The sequence below is a fragment of the Epargyreus clarus genome, unplaced genomic scaffold (genome assembly GCF_041222505.1).
Source record: "Epargyreus clarus isolate Ecla_fem2 unplaced genomic scaffold, WU_Ecla_fem_2.2 ptg000012l, whole genome shotgun sequence".
Classification (NCBI taxonomy): domain Eukaryota; kingdom Metazoa; phylum Arthropoda; class Insecta; order Lepidoptera; family Hesperiidae; genus Epargyreus; species Epargyreus clarus.
Window position 1 is genome coordinate 7,642,058 of NW_027332220.1, and position 26,238 is coordinate 7,668,295.

The 26,238-nt window shown below is 33.0% G+C and overlaps 4 protein-coding genes across 6 annotated transcripts in view; 3 read left to right on the forward strand and 1 right to left on the reverse strand.

The window, feature by feature from the left end:
• Positions 1–9,214, reverse strand: part of LOC140746280 (uncharacterized) — an 88,399-nt gene extending 79,185 nt beyond the window's left edge. Inside the window, exon 1 of the mRNA XM_073078360.1 lies at positions 8,898–9,214. The gene's annotated coding sequence lies outside the window, so the exon portion shown is untranslated. The remainder of the gene's footprint in view (positions 1–8,897) is intronic.
• A 4,220-nt stretch (positions 9,215–13,434) lies between these two features.
• LOC140746281 (trichoplein keratin filament-binding protein) lies at positions 13,435–20,922 on the forward strand. Of its 3 annotated transcripts, none has more exons than XM_073078362.1 (9): positions 13,435–13,883; positions 14,356–14,572; positions 15,594–15,704; positions 16,417–16,599; positions 16,910–17,054; positions 17,703–17,990; positions 18,463–18,624; positions 19,674–19,865; positions 20,415–20,922. In XM_073078362.1, exons 2-9 carry the CDS (start codon positions 14,358–14,360, stop codon positions 20,604–20,606), a joined length of 1,488 nt encoding a protein of 495 aa, XP_072934463.1. In that variant the 5' UTR covers positions 13,435–13,883; positions 14,356–14,357; the 3' UTR covers positions 20,607–20,922. The 3 variants fall into 3 exon arrangements, with proteins under 3 accessions (XP_072934463.1, XP_072934464.1, XP_072934462.1); XM_073078363.1 differs by having other exon boundaries at positions 13,436–13,770; XM_073078361.1 differs by having other exon boundaries at positions 13,437–13,879.
• Positions 20,923–22,633: 1,711 nt separating this feature from the next.
• On the forward strand, positions 22,634–24,067 carry LOC140746284 (zinc finger protein 593 homolog). The gene is made up of 2 exons (XM_073078365.1): positions 22,634–22,800; positions 23,590–24,067. The coding sequence occupies exons 1-2, from the start codon at positions 22,689–22,691 to the stop codon at positions 23,928–23,930; spliced, it is 453 nt and encodes a 150-aa protein (XP_072934466.1). The 5' UTR covers positions 22,634–22,688; the 3' UTR covers positions 23,931–24,067.
• A 112-nt stretch (positions 24,068–24,179) lies between these two features.
• Positions 24,180–25,332, forward strand: Slimp (Seryl-tRNA synthetase-like insect mitochondrial protein). The gene has a single exon (XM_073078364.1). The coding sequence runs from the start codon at positions 24,331–24,333 to the stop codon at positions 25,267–25,269; it is 939 nt and encodes a 312-aa protein (XP_072934465.1). The 5' UTR covers positions 24,180–24,330; the 3' UTR covers positions 25,270–25,332.
• Positions 25,333–26,238: the final 906 nt, after the last annotated feature.

Here is a 26,238-nt window from a genome sequence, read left to right on the forward strand (position 1 = left end):
TGAAGACTAAGCTGAAACGCCTCGGAAAAGTATGTCTTCCTTACCACACCCTACAAAACGGAACACAAGCACACAGAACATGGCAGGCAGAAGAATCTGAAAAGAAGAAAGCGGTAATTTACGAGGTTTGGAATGTTTGATGAATAAAAATTTGCATTTGTATTTTCACAGAAAGTCTTATAAAATAAACGTATTACAATTTAAATTAAAACAAATCAAAATTTTTCAAAATCTGATAATACGTTTAGGCTACAGAAGAAATTACATCTTATATATAAAATTCTCTTTACCGATTTTCACCAAATTTTATATGAATATTCAGTAGGTCTGAGAATCGGCTACTATCTATTTTTCATACTCCTAAGTGATAAAGGTTGTTCACCCTTAACATTTTTTATCTGTATGGCAACACAACGTTTGCCGGGTCAAATATTACGCTAATATTACGTAAATTTCACTTGCATACACATAAGTATTGCTTCCACTGTACATTATCCACATACTTGATTTCGCATCGTTAAATAGAAAGATATTAGATATTTTATCTAGAACTATGCTCTCAGAAGTTATCAGGGATATTTACTTTAATTTCGATACAACTTTTTAACATCTACGTCGAAAGTATATAAAGAAACGAAAATAATGAATATTTCTCAAACACACAAATATAATATATGTATTCTGGTAAGAAAAATGTTGACAAAAGAAGTTCATACAAAAATAACATTCTCAAAAAACTTTCAATTCCAAAAGCGAGTCACCAGACACGCCAATAACATAGCATTACAACCTTCAAGAACCAATTACGGGAAAAAAAGTATTTTGTTTGAAGGAGCGCAATATTATAATAAACTGCCTTCAAATATAAAAAGTGCGAAAACGTTCCTGATTTTTAAAAAGTTATTAAAAAATCATATATTACGAGAACAGTATTGAGATAAAAATGTAATATATTAAATAAGCAAATTAAATATTATACAATTGCATTTTGAAATAAATAATAAAACAAAAATAACAATAAATAAATAAAAGGGGAAAAACAGTATAACGATTTATGCAGAAAATAAATAAATTAAAAAAAAAAAAAATAATAATAAAAATATATATATATATATTATAATTATACTTTATTCGGTACCTAGCCATTAGAATACAGTTTAAAACACAAATAATTACTTAAAATACTCATCACATATATACATACATACAAACATACATTCGTACAAATAATTTTTCTTAACCATATTAATATAAATTCTTTAATAATAATCTAAAAAAATATAATAAAACGCTACCTTAAGTTACTCAAATAATTATTATCCAACACTGTGTCATGACCCTTAAACAACAACTATCATTGCATTCGCATTTTTTCTACAGATATGATTGTCAACTTTAAATCTACCCACAATAACACTACGCTAACCCATTTAAATTTGTTTGTATTTTGTAATTTCTCTGTAAGTGATTTTTTTTGTAAAATCTTATGAGAAATAAATGTCTTTAAACGTAATTTTCTTATCATTGCCTAACAGTGATAGGACGAGATGGTATAAGTGGGTTCGCTCTATAAATCATTGGCACCTGATTCCAACGGTTCCATGTAAGGAACTCGATTACATGTCCGACTAGGGATGGCGATTCTAAGAAGTAAGATAAATCGATTCACAAGAAAATCGAGGCCTAAATAATCGATCCAAAAATCGATTTTCGATCTATTTAGCTTAGCGATCTAAGCTAGCGAAAAAAAAGGTAGTCAGGGCCAAACAATCACTGAAAAGGAGTATATGTATTCGTTAGCATAAAATTTCTATTACAGATTTGTTCAAGTTTAATTAAGTTCGAAAAAATCGAATTTTGATTTTCTAGGATGTAAGATCGATTTCATCCTAGAAAGACTGAATGGATAGCAATTACCGTAGATCGATTAATATAATCGACTTTTTTGGTCCGAAAAATCGATTCTTTAATTAATCGATCTCACATCGCCATCCCTACCGACTTCGTCCGACTTCGCAGAACAATCTCCGCCACACGTCGGTTGGCGTGCTCTCCGGTTGTGTAACATTTAGAAAATCTCGTCAATTTGAATAAATTAGATTAAGTGTCTTAAGAATTTACTACAGATTTTCATTAGTTGAAAGAGGTTTTTGCAATAGCGTGAAGTTTTATTGTTTTATGAGATACCTAATATGTTTTGGTTTTGTAAAACATTGCTTAGATTTACATGCACAATTGTATGCGTATAAAATATATTAAGAACTGTTAAATCTTTGTCATTATGTAGTGAGTTTTCCACTTCTATCAGTGGGACACTAACGCCCTGTATTAAATAATCAATCCGTCCAATTTTTGTCTACTAAAGATTAAGAGATCGAAATTTCTAGTTTACAGAAATTCTTAAATATCTATCTTTGGTAGTAAAATTTTGGATAGATTGGGTATTAATAATCAATGATACTACCAATAATGGATTTTCCCCTGAAAGAAGTTTCATCATCATCATCATCATCATCATCGTCAACCCATTACTGTCCTACTGCTGGGCACGGGTCTCCTCTCGTAATGAGAAGGATTAGGCCATAGTCCACCGCGCTGGCCAAGTGCGTATTGGTAGACTTCACATACCTTTGAGATTTTTTTTTATAAATCTCTCAGGTATGCAGGTTTCCTCACGATGTTTTCCTTCACGGTTTAGCAAGTGATAATTAAATTCTAATACACACATAACTTTGAAAAATCAGAGGTGCGTGCCTGGGATTTGAACCTCGGACCCCTCGATCGAGAGGCCGAGTTTCTTAACCACTAGGCTATCACGGCTATCGGTAAGAACGAAAAGGAGTTTACTTTAAGGTATAATCTGCCGGTAATTTAGTATACCTGTAATAAAATTAACCATTTTCATTTTAAGAACAAATACAACAAATACAAACGATAATTAATAGCACACAAGAAAGCGTATGGCATTAAACTAAACTAAGAAATTAAACTAAGGAAGATGTTCCGACCCCCTAGAATACTACGATTACAATTATTACAAGATCTATAAAGTTACCTCATAAAAGTCTTTTCAATTTATTCAGGAACATAAAACTGACTGCAGTTTAATATTCCGCGTATTTATTCTAAGTATACCCTTAAACTAACAAATGGTCAACGCGAACGCATATCCCGGCGATCCATTGTGAATTCAATTTACTCAAAATAATTACAAACAAAGATGAGAAGTTGTATAATATTATTAGCAAGTATAATGCCTAGAGGCGGCTAAGGATTCTACAGTAAACGAGGAGATAACCAGCGGCCATCTTGCCGACTAATGAGCTCTACATCGCACTAACGAAGTTTCTTGCGTCCTTTCTAAGCCGCCTTCCACATTTATCACGAAAGATTGAGCCGAGTGGGGCAGTTACCTAAAACGGTAACAAATTAGAACTGCCCTGCCACCGTGTTCCAGTCTTGTTGTGTTATAGAACGACTTATCTCAATTTGCATAAGAATTCGCAATTGATTTTGATTTTAACATCTTTATGTCTTTTTAATACGCTTTTTATCATGTAGTCTTATTATCATTATATTTAAATCTATTAGAGCGTCTATTCTGTAAATGCCGTGTTCACCTATAATTGTGGGTACACGACTTATTTATCTAACTTTTGCAATGTAATTTATATAAGTGTATACTACGTTGGTGAACCTTTAATAAATAAATTACTTTGTGAGTGCTATTCTATTGTGTGAAAAGTAATAGTGTGTACGCAGTGTGTGCGAAACGTGCACTTTCAGGTATTAAGAATAAGTAGTTAATATAATTGTTACGACTCTTTGTGTGTCTGTCAGTGCAACATTTTCGCAAACATTCACGGAAGAGGCCTCCGAACCAAATTACATCACCATATATTATGACTGACATAATGTGCAAGTTTGAAACTCATTTTGCTGTATTACCGATTCTTGAATGGAAGTCTTGGATCGTATGAATCAGCCGGAATACAAAAGAAAACAAATCAGCGAGAAGAGATTACTGTCCGCTCACGTTACTTGAGAAAGTAGCAGTATTAGTTATTATATTGTATTGATACAGAATAGAGGATTACAAATTGGTAAGATGGACTGCAGGAGGATAAAACGTATTTACGTTCTATGACTATCACATTCATCAACTCTACACAGAGTTGTATAAATAACTTTTTCATAATAGGTATTTCATAATAGGTACTTATTAGGGTACAAAAAGCCAAAATATTGTTACTTTGTTACATGGCAGAAATATAAGAAAGTTGTTTATCGTTTTAACTTATTTAAGATCCAAAACTGCCACTTATGAATCTATTTAACTATTTTTACACAAATTACAAGACAAATTCATCGTCTATTTTAAAATTATTCAATGCTCTAATTTTGTCATCTAATTTGAACTTGACGTGTCCGAAATTTCGTCACGTAATGTAATAGGTCGTACCTATAATCTTATGAAAAATTCGAAGCCGCCTAAGGCTTCCATTTAAACGGAAGCCAGATGGCCTCAGAATTCAAATTCTAACCACGATCTGCGTAGCGTCATTACTCGCACGTGAACTGGCGTGCGTGGCTTCAATCAGATGAAATTAGTACCTACTACGCACTATTGTACAATATACGATACAATTTTTTAGGTTCACGTAAATTATTGTAGCTTCTGACGCATTTAAGATTAGTGTGTGTGTGTGTGTTTGTGTGTGTGTGTGTGTGTGTGTGTTTGTGTGTGTTTGTGTGTGTGTGTGTGTGTGTGTGATTAGTGTCAGTGACTTAAATTACTGAGGTCGTCGTCTTGTCGGTTTATTCCACATTGATCACCTGGCACATAACCTGAGTGATCATGGGCGACTTCAAAAAATGTAATATTTCAGTATCCTTTAATCAAATACACAGAACACAGTGCACTGCAGTCATACATACAGAATGCATACAGTTCCAATATTATTATAATTATATTGCAGCATTTATAAATTCGTAACAAGCCAAGTTCTAAGGAATTCTGTTTCAAGGAATTTAAATGAAAGAATAGAGTTAAAGCTTATTTAAACAAATTATATAAATATTATACAAGAGTAGTATTAAGTGTTTGATAACGATACTCATGATTAATTTGTAGAATTCAATGAACAAGCATTTGCCAATTAATTGCTTACTAAACCCTTTGCGGACACAACGCTTAAGGGAACGTACCCATACTACGAGACCCGTTTTTGCATTTTTTTAACTCCCTCCACCACCTTCGTGACCACCCGGAGTATTTGGTAAGACCCCTCTCCCTCTCGAGTTTTTACGTAGTAATTCATAAGTATGGTTTAAATATTTTTTTACACACACAAAGTTTAAAAAATATTTTGTATCCGGTATATTGAATTTTTAATAAGCTGATGTCCTGACAAAAAGCTTGATATTTTTCTAGAGATTATTGTTGTGACGAAAACCTAAGATTGGTGTGGTATTTTAAGGACCCATGAACAGTGCCCTTACCATGAGTTTTTACGTTTTGACAAATATGACTGTTTTGGTATTTGTTTACGTATTGGCCCATACGATTTCCTAGTTCTGACACAATCCGCTAGGGGCGCTGATTGGAATTTGTATGGGCAAATACGTAAATAAATACCAAAACAGTCATATTTGTCAAAACGTAAAAACTCATGATGAGGGTACAGATCACGTAGTATGGGTACGTTCCCTAAGTAGGTTCTTAAGTTTACGCAAACAGAATAAAATGAAGTATTGTAATTGTATCCAATGGCCATCCTTAGAATTTATCGTACATTTGTATGTGCTAAGGATGTGCCGGATCGTTAAAGATGTATTTCCGCGGATCCGAACACGGATATTTGGTGTCAAGATCCGCGGATACGGATTCGGATCTTTATTTTCTTATTCAATCCGTGTCGGCGCGACCACTGTGACCATGTGGTACACAGTATTAATTAACTTTGTTAGAATTATCATTTAATTAGAACTTAGTTTTGGTTTTCTCATTATCCCATAGTTATAAAAGTGATCTTAAAACTGACTATTAAATTTATAATTAAAATTAAAAAAACGAAGATTTAAGCTTTGTTTTCTGATTTTCTAACACTTAATAAAGTGATAGTATAATTTTCTGTAATATTGATCTCACTATAAAGTGAGTTGATTTACTTATTACCTTTGAGAATTCTATTGATTGGTATGGTAAATAGGTGAACATCACTAGTAGTGTACGTATCATTTGTACTGGCTCGGGGCCAATTGCGTACGCCCGGCAATTATAAAATTCCTCAAAGCTCAATGTCGTGTGGAGGCAGAATGTTTTTGCTTGCTTTATTGCCCGGCATACAAATTTGCATAGTAAACGTTGTGATTGATATTGAATTTCGTAGTGTACTAACACAAATAGCAACAGTTGAGCCTTTTTTTGTTGACAAGGGGGAAACGTACATAAGGTTATGTGGGACTTTTACTGCACTAAAATCCCCCCGGTGACCGTCCCCGGCGCTGAGTAAAGAACTTCGTGATCTCCAAAGGAACGCAACCGGAGAACAACGGAATTTTGAAGGTGGTAGAACCCTTTGAGGTTCGACTCCGGCGGCACCACCGCCACACCTATTTCTACCTAATAACAGCAGTGTTAGTCGCTGCTGTGTTCCGGTTTGAAGGGTGTGGTAAGGGAGACAGACTTTTCCGAGGCGTTCCAGCTTAGTCCTCAGGGGCCTCAGGTAGGAATATCTAATCCTATCTGGGGTTGATTACAGATGTCCATGGGCGGCAGCAGCCACTTACCATCAGGTGGACTGCATGCTCGTCTGCTACCCTTATATTATGAAAAAAAAAACAGTTGAGCCTGTGAGCCTGTTTTTGGTGAAATTTTGTGGACAGGAAAAAGGGAGGAGAAGGCAAGCTCTCCCATATTCGGTGTCCGAGTATCGAAACTTATACGTTTGATTTTTTGAATTTTTATAAACATAATATATTATGATATAAATCAAAATTTATTATCATATGTTTTAACGTATATTAAGATTTTGTTGCTTAAAAGAAATTCGAGCTTAGCAGTGGAAGAATAATAAGCTAATAATTAATGTTCATTTTCTTAGCTTAAAAATCTGGTTAAAATATTTTAAATGTTACTTTTTATAATCAGTTTACTAAGAAGCAGTTTAACTTTCTTCTGCACATTCATGCTTTATGCACATTCGTATTGCGTTACTTTTTACTGCAATACTGAGCCGGGGGCATAACCAGCGGAAAAAATATTATTTCTTTAACTGTTTTAAATAGCGTAATGCTTAGAAGATTTTTCGCAATTGGTAGGAAGATAGGTACAGGTAATTTTAAGCAGTGATAACCTTGCTAAACTTTTACTCCCTTAATCTAAGGGTCTGAGGTTTGAGTCCAGGCATGCACCATAATTTTTTTAAAATTATGTGCTTATTAGAAATTAATTACTTTTTTACGGTGAAGAAAACATCGTAAACTACCTACTACAGACCTGAAAGAATGGGTTGACGACGGAAAGAAGATACTACTCGTCATCCGAATTTAACCAGACAAGTATTCTACTTCAAAAATATATCTTGAGTTGTTATCAAAGTTTAAGTTTTCAATATTTGTATTTTATTCATATAGTCGTTATGTCAGAACCTGCCCTTATTCAGGGATTCGCATGGAGGTTTTGCTAAACGGGCGCGCGCTACGCCGCCGCGGGCTAGCCGCACCTTCGAATTGACGAGCTTATTGCGATCCCAATAAAAAGAAGCCTCCCTCTTGCTACCTGTTACACAGATGAGAGGTACTTAACGTAATTCATGACCATGTAAACGTCAAACAACGGTATTTAATACGTATTGCCTAATTCCAATGAATATTTACGACTTTTTGATCAAAAGATCTATTTTAGCCGAAACGTTTTATAGGCGATTCGGTATTCAATTCATTTGTACGTCGATAACGATAACCAGTTACATAATTGCCGATACACGAATGCTGTTAAAACGAATCGTTTTTTATTTAACAGCCAATGTTTCCTGTTTAGAATTACATCTAAAATTAAAATTATAAAAGCTTTTAAAGATATCGACTAATAAAACTTATTTGCATTTAAGGATAAGCTACAAGTAGTTTGCATGTCTGTCTGCATTTTCCTTCTATTTATCTTTTTGTGGTTTCGTTAAAAAACATTAAATTCATTTAACATTAATTATAGTGGTTAAATTTAAATAACTTTATACTTTACTTCTTTCGTATCATATTTTTACTGTAAAACGATAAAAATAAACACCCTATACGTAGTAAATAGATGACATTAATATTAGTAAGAACATTAAATTGTTTTAGTACAATAATTTTACCTTTCTGTGTGTATACTAACATAGGTTAAGCTTAAACTGCATAATAACAATAAATATGGACAAACTTATAGTCTGAAATAAATGTTACTATTATATTATTATTAATGCAAACGCAAGTGCAAATGTTATACCTATATTACATAAGTAGTAATGCATTCGAGCTCGTTGATGTCTTTTGCTCATCAAACAAGCTGTGTATTCGCTCGAATGTTACCGCATCCAATCGTTCTAACTGAATTTATTTAACGACGTTGCTTTCATATTTTGATTGGTGATAGTTAGTAGCATTTATCTTTAAATGAATACAAGGTGCCCTGTTTATTACGTTCCAAACAACTTTCTACTCCAACGATTCTCAGATTATATTGCCATCAAATCTTCAATTTGTCTACATGTATACGTATAAACCCTACGAGGTTATTTGCAAGCAACATAACATAAACGTAACATGAAAACTTCAACAGTACATGTGTATTGAGAGTTACTCACACATACTTAAATCATTATATTTAGAGATTCCTTAAGAGTATAGCTTACCATCTCAGGCTTTGATTTAGGCCAATTATAAACCCATTTCTTGGTTTGGAACACGGTTGTTACACTCGGACGGACAAACAAAAAATATTTGTAGGCACTTTATATAGAGACGAATGTATGTATCATCGTTACCACTTGGTCTAACACTTGAACACTACAAAACACTTATTTAACACTTTATTAATCCCTGGTAATGAATTCATTGAATTACAAATACGGGGAGTCTTTTAACAGACACTTGTACCGGAATGCGAGCATGCGCAAGCGCAGCGCAGCCTCGACCGGACTGACTGGCGGTTCTCGATGTTACCAGGTAAAATTTAAACGACTGCCATGTAAGCCTTTTGGTAGAGATTTTCTACTAAATCGCTCATACCGGATAAGTGGCGGGGTGAACGCTATACTTATATTAATGAAATTTACAATAACAAACTTGGAAAAGCTCTATTTTTATGTAATGGTATCACATAGATAGTTATAAGAATAATAAAAATATACTGTGTATTACAAATATATCGCAGTCGTTAATTCGGTTAAAGATGATTATTCAAAGAGTTCAAATAAATAAATTAACAAATAATACATTTCCTTTGATTGTTCCATTATTATTTCTAATTATTTAAAGTTTGCTGTATAAAATAAACTATTTTGTAACAACAAAAATAACTGTTGTTAATATTATTAGGTGCGAAGTTAATAATATAAAGAACGTTAGGTAAATATTTATGTTTCATTTTTACAGTTTATATCATTTCTTTTAAATTACTTATTGTAATCTTCTTTTATACACTAATAGCATAAATGACCACTAAAATGTACATTATAATAAAAGTCCTTTTGGAAACTTAAATATTTTATTTAGTAGAATTATATACCACATGGCAACATTAGACCGACTGCCATTCAAGTAAGAACGAGAGAGGAGATGCTGCTATCTCACTCAGCGTGCCGGAATGTGACCCGCTATCACCTTGAAGGCCGTAAGCTCCCAGACGCTTCAATGAAAACAAGAGCTTTCAAGCTTATTAGATATGCGTGTATTGCCCAAGTGTTTAATAATATCAAACCTTATATGAGGTAGATATGAGATTAATGTTATATATTTTAAAAATATAAACTTCTATGAAATATGATGATTAATATTTAACATTTAATACATGTTGCAAATAGATATTAATATTTTAGTTCCGTGCGCCCACGTTATGGTAGTTAGTTAGGACCCAGGCAAACGACTCGATTAATTAACAACAACAACAACAACAACAAATACTCTTTATTTGTACACCACATTTAAGGCTACATATAAGACAATAAATGAAATAGTATACAAAAAGGCGGCCTTATCGCTTAGAAGCGATTTCTTCCAGACAACCTTTGGGATGGAGTTAAAGAGCTCGTGAGAAGGTAGGGTGTACACATACAGAAAACAAAGTAACTAACTAATAGTAATTAACTAAGAGTAATAGTAATTAACTCGATTAACAAAATGAAATGACATCGAATTGGGACCTAAAGTAGCCTCTTTCACTTACAAATTTTCATTGAAATCGGTTGAGCAGTTCAGGAAACAAGGGTAGGTAAATAAAATTTTAACTATGAAGTAAATAACTTGAAAGCAATAATTTAACGCCACACTAATGATAAACATTACTAAAGATAACTCGAAAGTCTGTTGTTATTAGGCAAATACAATAGCTCGTAGCTCACTAACAGTGGATAGTTCAAAGCTTACAGCCGACGCCTTAGACATGTGTAATTGGACTTTCACGATAACTGAAGTAGCTTTTGATGTGCGTTGCTTTGTTTCGCTTTAACTAAGCTTTTTGAATTAGCGCTGTACTCGCTGAAGATGTGTTTAATAGTCCCTAGCTATTATGCTAATTATTATGCTACATTTAGTTATAGGCAGCTTCGTAACTTGACATAAGTGCTCCTAACAAATTTTGGACTTTGCGCCCCACGAGATTTTATTCTATTATTATAATTGTGTATGTAAGATGCATTTTGCCAACTCAATGTAATATAGATTATAGTATAATTTTGATATGAAAATGCGCTTCCCTGAAAGTTGCCCTTCTGGCAGCCGCCCGTCAAGCCAGGCTCTTAGCTACGAGACTAGCGACTATTAGCAGCAACGCCAGCAACCAGCTTTAAAATCGAGCAATAGGAAACTTACAAAACTTAAAATTTTAAAAATACGATAAAAAAAGAAACGCTTTCTACACTCACAGCCCCCATTAGGATTCCCTGTATCGTGGGTGCTTTGGACACACACAGAGAAAAATACAAACACCCAGACCCAGAAACAGAAATCTAAATTCATCATTTAGAAATCTGTCTGGCCGGGTATCGAACCTGGGACCCTCTGCGCGTCAGACCGGCATGGTGACCGCTCCGCCACGCGGGTCGTCACAAATAAAAAAAAATATATAAAATTAACTTCTTGAGTAACCTTATGGTCTGTTTGCTAGTAGAACTATTGTCTTCTGTGAATATTTTTTACTTGTAATATACTTAAGAAAAAATAATGGTTCATTCTCACCGTAACCTTTGCTATTACTGGTAGTTTTGTAAGTAAAGTTGATTTAAATGATAAAAAAAAAAATTAGTAATCAGTCGATCGTTGATCATTGTTTTATCGACCGATACCGTCGAATAACCAAAGCAATCAAAATATAATTATATTATCGGTCGTCGTAAGTACGTTAAGATCATCGAGCGACGGTAGATCCATTGGTGTGCATGTACCCTTACCTTTCAGGAAAATCGTCATAATTGAGACCTGAAATAACAAATAACCAAGCAGAAGCACAGGTAAATACAATTTTATTATTTCTATGCATAACATCTTTATTGTCGTTTACCTAATAATAACATTTTCTAATAAATATGCAGTACTTGATGTTACTGCCAATTACTGTTTTATTATAAACACATAACTTAGGTATAAAATAAAATATTTAGTTAAATCTATTTCAAATCTAATTAGGTTGGTTAGTTTAACTTATAATAAACCAGGTAGCAGGTAGTTAGGTACCTATTAAAATGCAATCTAGTTGACATTTATTTATGATCTTAATTACTTTAAGAATTATCGAGAGAGTTCTAGAAAACAGTCCCATCTTCTAGAAAACAATCAGTCTATCTCGTTAAGTTTTATTTAATTGGCAGTATTAAAACATTTATTGTAGGTAGGTAAATTATAGATTATTAATATTCATTTTTTTTCTTACAGATAATAACGTAAAAATATAATATATCAACGGTAAGCAAATGTTTAAGCACATGGAAATGGTACTTATACAGTGACAACTCACTAAGCACTCTTATTTCGTTACCGCGCGCGGAATAACTCTTTTTTTTATAATATCTTTTTTCAACATTTTCTACACGTGAGCGTTTTTAAAACGCAAAATATTTATTCCGCGGCTGCGCGCACTGACGGAAGAAAAACTCTCCATGAGTTCTAAGCGTCGCCAGTTTAATAAATTCGCGAGACAAAACAAAAGAAAAATTGCCCGGATAAATATCAGCACACCAGGCCCTTTCCTTTAAAATATAAAGGGTGCACGAAACATCTGGGATTTTTTGCCTAAATTGGTGCAGGTGTCGCAACACAGAATAGTAAAATTCTTTGTTTTATGAATTTCTAAGGAACTGCGTTTACAGATGTTTTTAATCTAAGAAACAATTTAATGGATTTGCTTGCGTTTTAATAAACTATACTATTAGTGCAATATATAATTTGGACGGTGTCTATTTGTTTGCTGCCCTTTTTATGCCTGACTGCTGGGAGTGGCCGTCACCGGTGAAGCACTTTCACCAAGCTTCCCCCATAAATTAGTAGCTGCCATAAAGAGGATTATTAGAGGAAAGTACGGATTAGTGGCCAACTCGTGACAAACGTTTTTCGACGCCCATATGAATCGAGAGGATTGAACTTTTTAATACTTTAGAGGGCACGTTAAATGGATAGTTACTTGGCTATCTTTTTAACTCAACACATCGCTTGAGATTACTTTTTTTTTAATAAATTGCGATCTACATAACTGAGCCTCTTTCACAAATAAAATTATGATTTTCAGGTGATACTTAACCTCTTATGCATAACTTGCTTTTCTATGCAATTGAAAATTGAAATTATTCTTAGTTGCAGTTTTACGAATCATGTAGTTATGCATGTTGCATGTAGCAATGATGCTATTATAATTTCTCAGGCGTTGTGACCAAACAATCTTTCTATTTTTTTATATCTTCTATTTATTCATTCAATTTAACTACCTACATTGCATTACGTATATATACGTATACGCATCGCGTTACGTATATAGGTATACGTAAATACTAATTATAACGTAATATGTATGATTAAATGCGTATCGTAATTACAATAAATACGTTAACATTGCAAGAAATACATATTCACACTTGTCGCTTAAAGTTTCAATCTCTATAATTTATCAGATAGTTTGTACAGCTCTCAATGGTTCCTTTCGGGACATAAACTTTTCTTGTATTTCTGTTGTCCTAAAACATTTATTATAATCGAGAAAAACATGAAGTGGAAATGATACGTGAATAGAAATCCAGCATTTCCAAACCGGTCGTTTGGTTTTTGACAATGACATTAGATTTGAAAATTTGACAACCAAACACCAAAACAAAACAGCAGTGTTTAATGTTTATGTTTAACTGTTTATTGGAGTAATAATTGAGCACTTTTAATGAAAATAGCATAGGAAGTGAACAGCAATACATGTGGTTGACCTTTAGTGCTCCAATTTCGGATCGGCTAAGGCGCCTACACACAATTACCAGAAATGGCTCGTAACGATTGAGGAAGTATTTTTGACCTAGAGTCCGAAGGGTCTTTGTGTGTAGTCGACCGTTTTTTATTGATTTTATAAAATTAGTCATCAAGAACATTATTTTTTTGTGTTGTGTTGTGAGTCGTCACGCGTGATCAAGCTTTTGCAGCTAAGGTAGGTTGGTGATTTCATTTTGCGCATTCGATAATAATATTTCAACTACTTAATTATAACACATTTAAAATTATAATTTTCTCTAATAATTTATTGTAATACGTTACGATAGGGGCTTTTGTTTTAATGCCAAATGTTATTTAAGGAGCCACTAGGTAGAAAAGAAAAGGTTTAAAAATGTACCCTTGGTGGTCTCTGGTGGAACCACAGTGACAGCATTTTTGGCTTTATAACACCAGTGCTACACAATTCTGTATTCTGGTTTGATTGTGATAAGAAAAACATACTTATATGAGGTGTACCAATTTGCCCTTAGATGTCCTTAGAGGTAGCGACACATTTGTAGTTGACCCCAGGTAATATTCTCAACTTCTCTAAGGTTGATTACACATCCATCGGTAGCAATGACCACTTATACTCAGGAGACAAGCATTTTTGCCACATTATTTTATAAAAAAACATCTTTTATGTTTTAGCAATGTCTCGGCTCAGACCTCAATGGCAGCTCCAAGCTCTAGCAGCTCAAAGAAGAGACAATGAGCTCCGACGTGTAGAAGAACGGAAGAAAGTTGCCAGTTATTTTGAACTAAACACAAATAATTCTCGTCATCATGAGCAATGGACAACTGAGGGATACTATGAAAGGGCTAATAAAGAGGCTGAGTTGCTCAGTGAGAAAAAGATTAGAGCTGCGTGAGTATAATAACTATTCTGTTTTTTAATGATGACTAAAAAAAAAAGTAATATGACAATTTCCAATAACTTTTTGTCATAATAACATGACGTTAAGAAAGAAAGTATTGAACATAATTGCAAACTTGGTGCGGTTATGTTGAATGCAGTTCTATTTAGTTTTGAAGTTTCTGCACTGTGAGATTTCAAGGAAAAAAGAATGAATGATCTTCTTGCATAATAATGCACTTTTATATAATACATACAGGAAACGCAAAACAAAGATACACTATTATGTATTTTGTCCTACCTATCTAGGCATTATTGGCAAAAATCTCCTTATAATATTTTGAGTAATTGTGCAAATAGATTGATTTCTTATTTACATGGTGTGCAATTGATGAACAAATTTAGTAATAGAATGCCATAGATGCAGTAACTACCTTATATAACATTTTCTTGGTTAAAATATATGAAAAGATCTCTCTATGTTTAGTGATGTACTCATGTACCACAGTTAAATTAGATTAGCAAGAAATTGGTGTCATTAATTGAAGTGGATTACAAGGTCAGATTCATTTCAAATGCTCGTGAAATTGAGAACAAAGAACTCTGTTTCATGACCACATCTTTAATTTTAACTCTAATTTTTTTTAAAAGCTTATTGCATTACAAGTATAGTTATTTACACAAACTTATGCACAATTCATTTAATATCCTAAAATATGTCAAGAACCCAATCTAACTCTATATTTTGTGGATGCTATATGGGTTGTTATATAATCAATAATTAATAGGCCATAGAAGACTCAATTCTGTTGAGGTCTATAAAGCAACTTAAAAATGTTTATGCTGGAAAGTATTGCTTTTATTCCGCCTTCTTATGTATTTCTTTCAAATGTCTACTGATACATACATATATGAATGAATATAGATAATAAATTTTGATACTTTTTTATTTATACATTAGTTGTACTATGAATGCTCGTGTGTGTTTGATTTTATGTGTGTAGGTTTAAATGTTTTATTTTTTTAATTCCAGACAGTTAGAAGAACGGAGAAAGAAGCTGGAACTGATGCTATTCCAAGAGAATATGCAGTATCAACAAGAACTGAAGGCTCTGGCGGCACAACCCAAGTTTTATAAGAATGGGTAAATTTGTAACACATATTTGCATGTTTTTAGAAAATAAATAATGATTTTATCGCAATGTAGCTTTGGCCATTTAAATGGAAATCCAATAGTAACTGTAAATACTTTTATTAAGCTATTGCATAGCTTTTATCGCGGGCTTTGAGCGCGGCGACCGAATCGAGAAATTCCGTAACGAAAAAATCCTGACACCTTAATTCGTCAACTTGAATACATATGGCAGTAATACATATTTTTTTATAATCCGTGCGGAAGTCTTAACATGGCGTTTAGTTTTGTTTTTAATTTCTATTATATTGTATTCAAAATATATTACCACATTATCGAAATGTTTTATTAATATAAGCTATGTTGAAATTCTGGATTAATAAAATAACGTAAAAGAGTGTAATTTTAAACTTACAATTACAACTGACAGATATGACAGTAAAAATCAAAACGCCATTATGAATTATGGCGCCATTTTTGTTTGTTATTTCGTGCAGCATACACACACACAAGCAAACACGCTTGTGTCTGTGTGTGCTTTGTATGTTGTGGATTTATTGAAAAAAAAAATACTTTTGCTTGATCTCTTGTTCTGTTGAAGTCTGTACTGGTGTGATAGTGATGTGTGATCTTTCACTATGCTCAATAAGAAATTACTTATCAAATTACATTACAAAATAAAACAGTATATTGTGTTATTTGTAATTCATTCTAATCTCTCTAGGTCATACCTTAACAAAGTGCCTACATCCACACTACAAAACATCAACCAGGGTATCATGGAGAAAGAGGAGCAGTTGCGGCGGCAGGAGGCCGAGCTGAGGCTCCATCACGCGTGGCGTCTCCAACAGCCAGAACTGAGGGCTGCTTCATCATATATGGCCCATGGGAAACTGAAGTCTGCTTGGTTAGTTACAGGCAGTTAATTAAAATTTGAAAATACTTGCATTATAATTTGAGGTAGATACAATAGTATTAGTATGTATAAGTACAAAGTGTTAAATTAGCCGTTTGATTTAGATAATTACCTGTCCATAGAGTATCTCCTAGACATCCTATACAATGTTCTTCTAATATCAGATAATTAAAAAGTAAGATAATTGTTTGATTCAATTGATGGCCTTATAAGATTATTATAAGTATTTTTTGTGTATTAAAGATCTCTTATCAATGTTATTTTTAATGTATCTATCTTTAAATTTATATATCTTTTACAGGATGGAACAGATAGTAGAGAAGGAGATGCAGAAACAGAAGGATGAAGAAGATACACGCAAGATCTTAAAGGACAGAGATGAAGAGTTGAAAAAACAGATTCAGATAGAAGAACAGAGGCTTAAGGAAAAAGAGTTGCAAATGAAAGTAAGTAACATTTACATTTAACATTTATATCTGTGTTTTAATCAGTTTTTAATTAAATTTCAGCAGTCAATACATGAAATAGAAAATTGTTTGTTTTTAATTCACATCTTAACAACTTACATTTGAAACAAAGAATAATATTTAATATTGAAAAGTATTTATTAAAATCAGGTTCATGCAATTTGGAACTAAGGTATTGGTATTTATTATTATTAAATGTTAATTTTATTTATCTATTTTATGGCTATAACTCAAGAAATGCCATGTAATTAAACATTTAAACTTGCCTATCTACACTAATATTATAAAGAGGAAAACTTTGTTTGTTTGTTTGTAATGAATAGGCTCAAAAACTACAGGACCGATTTTAAAAATTCTTTCACTATTCGAAAGCTACATTATCCACGAGTAACATAGGCTATATTTTATATGAAATATATTTGATAAATAGATTTTGAGGCGGTACAAAGTTTGTCGGGTCAGCTAGTAAGTTATAACTTTAAACTGAGCTTACAGCTATTTCATATAAAAAAATCCCTCTTTTTCACTAATTTCAAAATAGAGCTTCTGTTTTGGCTGTATGAAATTTCTTAGATATAGTGTATATGAAATTATGATAATGTAAAATATTAACAATGCATTTTGCAGGAACTACGTGAAAGCCTCGAAGGACAAATCGCGGAGCTTAGCGACAAAGAGACAGTAGTTAAGAAACTACGAAAGCAAGAAGAGAAAGAGATACTACTATTACAGGAGCTGCAATATATATCCAAAGAAAGAGAAAGCGAACACGCAAGACTCATGTCAGAGCGAGATGCAATATTAGTGAATATGGGGCTACATAAGTACAAGTTAAAGAAGAAAGTGTTAGCTGTGATGAATGAAATTGAATTAGATCTTAAAATGCTGGAGAAAATTCGTATGGCTGTCCTTACAGTACGTATTTTTGTGGGATTTCATAGCAATATTTTATTTTTAACAGAGTAGACAAATATTATTTTAAATAGTTTTGTTTTTTTAATTACCAGATTAAATTGTCAAGTCGCGTAAGGTTATTTATTCACTAAATGCCTTTGTTCAAATTTCTATATCGGTAACAATGACATATTTGACAATCATTTTCTTTTGAAACAATTTTTCATTTCTTAGTGTTGACGCTAAATAAGTTTAGAGATCTTGTGTATATGAATGATCATCGATATTGGGCGGCAGTACTATTAGTTAATATTTGGTACACTTGACAATCTCGTGCTTTCGAAACACTTCACCGCCACACTATTTTGACGCAAATTACGATCATTAGTATTGAATGTCCGATTTTGATCATGTACTTTTGCCGTTGACTACGTTTTCCATATATGTTCATAGTATGTAAACTGATTCAAAGATAACTTATTTGTTACTTTAGGAATACGAATCAGATTGTGACAAAAGTGGTAGTTATAAACGAATACTAGACGTGGGTTTGGCGCAGTTAGAGGAGCACAGAGAGCGGGAGCGACAGAGACAGAAGAACATTGAAGCTATGTACGACGGTGAGGCGCGGCAGATTAACGATAAACAAGACAAGGTAAAGTAAACAATATTACAGATACTTTAACGAAAAGTAGCAACTCTAATATTCTAAAGTACTAAAAATAACAGGAACATTATTATTCTTGACTTGATGTTTGTTGCAGTAATTTTAAATCCAAAATAAATTTAATCTTATAATTTGTATTTCTATTCTATACTGTTACAATTAATGCCTACAACATCTCAGTCAATTTATTAATTTATTATTAAGTTAGTTCTATAACATCTTTAACATTTATATTTAAACTAGCTTTTGCCCGCGGCCTCGCTCGCGTTAGGAAATAATATTATTAACTAAGAAGATTTATACAAACTTTCATCCCCTATTTTATCCTCTTGGGGGTAGAATTGATCAAAATCCTTTCTTAGCGGATGCCTATGTCATAACATCTACCTGTATGTCAAATTTCAGCCCGAGCCGCCCAGTGGTTTGGGCTGTGCGTTGATAGATCACTATGTCAGTCAGTCACCTTTGACTTATATATATTTAGATAATCGTTAAACGAGCACGTTCTTTTTTAGTTCTCATTTATTTCTTCAGTTAGGAACTACAACTACAAACAATGTTTATGCTGTGGAAGACAAAAAATAAATATTTTTATATGCAATATTTTAATATGCACAGTCGCTGTTTGATGCTTACTATGTCTGTATGTAAATGAATTATATGTGCACTTACATAATGTATTGTATCTTAATGGTCGTGGCAAATCTCTTTTTTTTATAATATAGGAGTAGCAGACGAGCATGCAGTCCACCTGATGTAAAGTGGCTACTGCCGCCCATGGACATTTGTAATCAACCCCAGATAGGATTAGATATTCCTACCTGAGGTCGGCCACAGATGCGCCGTTACCCCTGAGGACTAAGCTGGAACGCCTAAGAAAAGTCTGTCTCCCTTACCACACCCTTCAAACCGGAACACAGCAACGCCTAACACTGCTGTTATTAGGTAGAAATAGGTGTGGCGGTGGTGCCGCCGGAGTCGAACGACAAAAGGTTCTACCACCTTCAATGTTCACCTTCAAGGTTCTCTGTTCACAGTTATGGGAGAAAGAGCGCGAGGCACGAGCAGTACTGATGGCAGAGGTAATATCGACACTCAAAATGCAAGTGGAGGAGAAGCTTGAGGTGAACAGGCAACGGCAGCGAGCGAACGTGCTCGAACGTGAGCAGATTGTGGAGCAGATGGACAGCTTCCATCAGGCGGTGCGCGCGACGGAGCGGGAGACTCAGGTCTGTTGAAAAAAGTAGAAAAATGCAATATAATATGGCCATTTCAATGGTTTGTTTGATAGATTTTGATGGCATATTCGTCTTAACATTTATATGCTTAAATGTTTTACCAATAAAAAAGAAAAAAGTTTAACCTTTTCTTACAATGGCATTAATTTTTAATAGAAAATGAACACACAGGCCATCTGATGGAATGTTTTCAGTACGTCCATAGATGTTTGTAATCAACCTCGAATAGGAATGGAGTTACAGAGCAGTTAGCCAAAGATATTACTAGGTTTAGGACCTAAATTGAAATTGCTCATTCGTGAGTCTCCCTTAAACTTTGAAATCATATCGTAAATATGCATGGTATTGCTATTATAAGGTATCTGTAAATAAATTCTGTGTACAAAACTTCTGTAACCATGTATCATCATTTATTAAAATAAAAAATAAAAAATGTCTGTCACATAAATATTTTCTTTCACATGTTTCTATTAACTAACCCATAACGTATAACGTTATGATATCGTGTCGATTTCTACTCATTTTCTAAACAAATTCCAGCTCAAGAATACCACATACTCGACGATAACAGCACTGCAGTCTCAGCTCAACGGACTACGTTTACAAAAGGAGCAGTTAGACGCCGCGGCGACTAGAGAAACTGAGCTGCGTGAAGCAGTAGCTCATGAGCGCAATCTTAGACAAGAGATAGCCAAGATGCAGAGGGAAGGGAATACTCAAGCTTGGGCCTAGTAATAAATCGACTTTATTCGTAAATATGACTTGTATACACAATTTTCCTATATTATATAAAGATTTTGTCAACAATAGGTTAATTCCGTCAATTCAAATTGTTTTTTATATGCCACATTCAGAAGGAGTTTTAACAGAGAAATTGTTGTGTATATCATGTATTTGTATTTGTGTAAGTTATGTTACGTTTAGTAATAATTTGAAAAGGAGTTATTCAAAGTTAATAGTAAAACTATTATAGCTAGTACATTTTATAAAGTCCCCCATAATAAAATTCCCAGTTCAACAAATAGATGTTGACTATTCGAAATAAAGTTTTTTTGATGTGAAACATCTATAGCCGCACGTAAAACCGATTTCTGGCGTGGCGACGCATGCCGTGGCGCAATCGAATTCAATAAATAGTCATCGTTATCTGGAAAAAAATCGTAATATTTTATTTTATCATTATGACATATTTAGTTCCTATCACAATATGTTCTTTTTTGCATATTTCTTTTACAAAATAATGTCGATGTTTCACATCTGCCAGGCGTCCCGTGACACATTTTTTACTCAGTACTACAATCCCAGTGGTTTAGCCACTAATAAGTCGGTAAATGTGAGTTAAAAATATAAGCTAAATTGCTGGGAGTTTTGTTTTAGACATCTGTTTGGTAAATTTTTATGTATGTGTTTATGGCATAAATTAGTGTAATGCTATGAGGAATATTATTTTTGTCTTGTAAGTGACTATTGTCTGTCTTATTTGAGAGATTAAATTTTACGTAGTTCGCTTATGAAAAGTATATTTTTGATAACATACTTGAAAATGTTTTACGGTTTAGTGAAAGTATAACCATTAATGAATTTTCCAAATATTAATTAGGAGTCTGAAACATTCCTGAAAGTCTATTGTTTTACTTTAATTAATGCTGTTAGATACATAAAGCTACTTATCGTTGTTTATTATTATACAACCATATTTAAATGATTTATGACTTAATTGACTCATCGTACTCGCCGGACTAAATTTTTTAATAGATTTTAAGTCTATACTGACTATATAGACTACTAGCTGACCCGGCAAACTTTGTACCGCCACAAAATCTATTCATCAAATATATTTCATATAAAATATAGCCTTTGTTACTCGTGGATAATGTAGCTTTCGAATGGTGAAAGAATTTTTAAAATCGGTCCAGTAGTTTTTGAGCCTATTCATTACAATCAAACAAACAAACAAAGTTTTCCTCTTTATAATATTAGTATAGACAAATAAAATAGTGTGCCTTTAAAGAATGTGATGTTAGTCAACACAATGAACTCTTATATTTAATAAAATAAGAAAAGACTGTATTATTTTTAATATTATTTTATTACATTTATGAACCACCTTATTTTAAGAGCTATAAGAAATTATATCATAAGGTCTTTTTTTATACCATATGCACGTGTTCGATTTGAAATGTGCGATAATAAAGAAGTTCAGTAAAATTTATTGTTTTATTCATTCATTTACTCTTCAAGAATATATAAAATAAAATTGCAAATATAAAAGTAAATGTAATACTCCTTCAGTTTCTTTTATGTGATATTTTACATATATGAGTATGCCATATTCAGTGCGGCATAAGCAGCTGAGATAGGTTCTAAATATTCGGCCTCTCAATCTCTGGTTCAAAAGTTTTAATTCTAATTTAAATTTTAAATTAAAAATTAAAAAAAAAAACGATGTCCGTGTTAAATAAAAATATAGTAATTAAAAAATCACGGAAAAAGGAAACTTTTTCTTATTCTTGAAGGTTTGAAAATAAAGATGATGTATAATTCGAAGATTGGTGTGATAGTGCGCTACAAAAAATATTTATTGCATTTTAACAAACGTCAAAAAATTTTCATAGTCCATAGTTGGCTTAAGATGTATAAAGCATTATTAATTTATTGGCTGTATGTATGTGAATTATCTTATAGCTATACAAATAACAGTAACTTTGACAATTTGACAGTTCACTGACAGCCATATTTTGACTGCCTAACTGACATGTGACCGAAGGAACGAACTACGAAGCAAGAATCAAAACAAACTGAAACGCATTGACAATGACATATAAACGTAAAAAATACCATCACGGTGATACTCATCTCAAGAAAAGATGGAGACTTCGTAATAGAAAGAAGGATTTGGACCAAATAGATGACGATTTAAAAGAAGGTACGTTTTATGAAGCAATAACATAACCACACGTGGTTTAGTAGTATTGTAGGTTATGTTCGTCATGTTATGTATAACATGCTGTAAACCCTCGTAGAATAACCACTGTTTGGTATACCATGGTGTTGGGGAGATGGTTACGGGTTCAGTTCTCGTACAGAAAAATATATTAATGATGAAAGTTGCACATCTGCTTGCTTATATTCCCACTAATCGATGTATATACTTTACACTTTGTGTATTCGAAGAGGTGAATTGAGCTTCCACCAGAGAGTATAGCGTCGGAAAATAGGTGCAAAAAAGCTCTTACAAATGGACAGGCGAATTTAGTGCTGTAGCCATAGATTAGTAAAGATTACTCACTCCTAACAAGACAATGTACCCAGTTTTGAGAATTGAAATAGTTGCGTAGAAAAGTTTTGCCACGTCTCCGTGCTAAAATGTCCCTAAAATATTTGAAATAATTATTTATTTATTATGTAAATTACGCAGTATTAGTTATTTATTCGTAAATTTTCTCTAAAAATGTTTTTATTTGTCAAGAATTCAAAAAAAGAACTTACTAATAAGCCGTTTGTGGCTTCATTCACTTTCAAGGCGGCGAAGTATCTTTACTAATCTATGGCTGCAGCAAATGTCCATAAGTGACTATGACTACTTTCCATCAGGTAGTTTGTCTTCCTTATTGTTACTATAAAAAAATCAAAGCACCTCCAGATTTTCTTAGTGCGGGGTATTTCTACAGAAAGGCTTAATTCTTTTTATATAAAACAATTTTTCTCGTTACAGATAATGCAGAGAAATTATTAAATCAGAACGTAGACCTTGATTTGCCCGGCGCCGCTCAACACTACTGTCTACACTGCGCTCGGTATTTCATTGACGAAAAGGCACTTTCAGAGCATTTCAAAACTAAAGTTCACAAACGGAGACTCAAGGCATTAGAGTTAGAGCCTTATAGTGTCGAGGAATCTGAGAGAGCAGCTGGTTTTGGTAATTTTAAGCTTCCGAGTAAGAGAAAAATTGTTACTCAAAATACCACCACTGATGTTGTTGATAAAGATGGAGATGTTATATTAGAAGATATTAGCCCTGAAAAGAAGAAAAAAATTGATGAAGATGATGCATAAAATTGTCAATAAGTATGGATACAATAGGTTTTATAAGACATTTGCAAGATGTTCCTCTTTATTTATCAATGGCCCAAAAGCAACTGACACTTTTGTATATTTGACCCCATATATAGAATTCCCTGAGCGCATTAAACATAGAGAAAATCTGGAAATTGAATTGGCAAGACGGAAATCTAATATTAGTTTGAGTAAAATAGAAAATCTGTGGGGAGTTTATAAAGACTTGGAGAAGAAAAAACTTGATCTAGTTAAAAAAAAGGAAGACATTTCAAAAGAGATAGCAACTTTAATAAAGAATCAGGCTGATACTAATTTGGGAGATAAATTAAAATTAAAACTGAATTTAATCAAAGACAATATAAAAAAAATAAAGCCACCATTATGGTCAGCTGAAGAAATGGCAATAGTTGAAACACTAAAAATACCTAATATTTTACATCCATCTACACCTGATGGTGAAAATAAAGTTATATTTGAATACCTTTCAAAGCCCACAAAAGTTATGAATCACTTAGAAGTTGGTAGAGACTTGAATTTGTTGAATTTTACTAAAAATGAGAATTATTACCTAAAAAGCGATGCTGCTATATTTGAGTTAGGTGCTAAGTTTTACTTTAGTCAGGCCCTTAAAGAAAATAATTTTGTACAGTTTTCTAATCCTGACTTTGTTAAGAGTATAATTGTTGAAGGGTGTGGTGAGGATCATACTGATGCAGATTCGACATTCATTTTACATCATAATGAAGACACAAAGATGAATATCGACAGCCGATTACATTTAACCGGAGCTGGGTCTCTATTTTCCTTCTTTGCTTATCATGCCAAGAATGTTTTGCATGGGAAAGTGTTGCCATTAAAGTACTTTGCAATGGGGAGAAACTATAAACCTTCTCCGGAAGATGAAGACTGCCTGTTCCATGTTAGTCAGGCTTCAGTGATTCAGATATTTGAAGTAACTAAAAGTGCAGACGATCTTGAAAATTTGCTACAAGAGGTATCTGAAGTAGTGAAAAAATGTTATAAAGACCTTGGTTATCACTTCCGGTTAAGTATTCTACCAGCGGATAAACTTTACATGTGGGAGTCTTTAAGAGTTGCGATAGAAATGTATTCAACCTCTCTGAATAGTTATGTAGAAGTTGGAAATATATCAGTCAGCGGGGATTTCATAAGTAAACGCCTAATGTATACATACACAGAGGATAAAGAAAGCAGGTTCCCACATATTCTATCTGGCACATTATTGAATGTTCCTAAATTTTTGGCCTGTGTTTTGGAACAAGATAGTGACTTCGTATTACCTGAACCATTCAAAGTAGAGAAATGGAGGATGTAATATTAAAATCTGGTACATTGTACAACACTGTATTTAATAAAACTTAATAGTTATATCAGTAAATGTCTTTCTTTTACGTTTAACCTGTAGATAAGATAAATACATGCTTTAATTTTGTTATAATACAGATGTAGCAATCGACATGCAGTACACCTAAATGTAAATAGCTACTGCTGCCCATCCATCACACAGCACATCCGTAATCTACATCAGCTAGAATTGGAGTCAGTATTAGCTACTTATAAACAACAATACATATATGAATTAAATCTTTTGGTGAAATGTACCATTTGAATTTAAAGAAAAAAAGCATTTGTTAACACGGCTATTATTATGTAGAAATAGGTGTGACGGAGGTATGTTCGAAGTTTAAACAAACGGTTCCAAAATGTTCCACGGTTCCAAAATTCATGGTTTTAAAATTTTCATATAACAGTTTATTAGAATTATGTAAGCGGAAATTTCAATCAATATTATATATAAAATTCTCGTGTCACAATGTTAGTTACAGCTTTACGTTACGAAACGGCTTTACCGATTTTCACCGAATTTTATATGCATATTCAGTAGGTCTGAGAATCGGCTACTATCTATTTTTCATACCCCTAAGTGATAAGGGTCGTTCACCCTTATATTTTTTTTATTTATATATCAGCACAACGTTTGCCGGGTCAGCTATTATTTTAAATAAAACTTTATTACAATAACGGTAACAGTGCCATCTATTGACAAATACTTTAGTTACTACGACTTCGCGCCTACCAGTAAGATCTAAAAGGACTTTTAGTTTTTGCGTTCGTATTATGATAGATGGCATTACAATACGCAAAATATTTAAATTTTTCAACTATGTAAAAAATGTCTTTTTTTCATAAATATTTTTGGATAATTTCTTGTTATCGGAAGAGATCATGACGTATTCAAATTCTGTAATTTTTTAGTGGCGTATATTCAATTATGTGATTTCAT

Coding starts and splice junctions, on each gene's coding strand:
- LOC140746284 (XM_073078365.1), top strand. CDS start 22,689: ATGACATATAAACGTAAAAAATACCATCACGGTGATACTCATCTCAAG. Junction 22,801..23,589: donor AGATGACGATTTAAAAGAAG/GTACGTTTTATG, acceptor TTCTCGTTACAG/ATAATGCAGAGAAATTATTA.
- Slimp (XM_073078364.1), top strand. CDS start 24,331: ATGGCAATAGTTGAAACACTAAAAATACCTAATATTTTACATCCATCT.
- LOC140746281 (XM_073078362.1), top strand. CDS start 14,358: ATGTCTCGGCTCAGACCTCAATGGCAGCTCCAAGCTCTAGCAGCTCAA. Junction 18,625..19,673: donor TTAACGATAAACAAGACAAG/GTAAAGTAAACA, acceptor CTCTGTTCACAG/TTATGGGAGAAAGAGCGCGA. Junction 19,866..20,414: donor CGACGGAGCGGGAGACTCAG/GTCTGTTGAAAA, acceptor AACAAATTCCAG/CTCAAGAATACCACATACTC.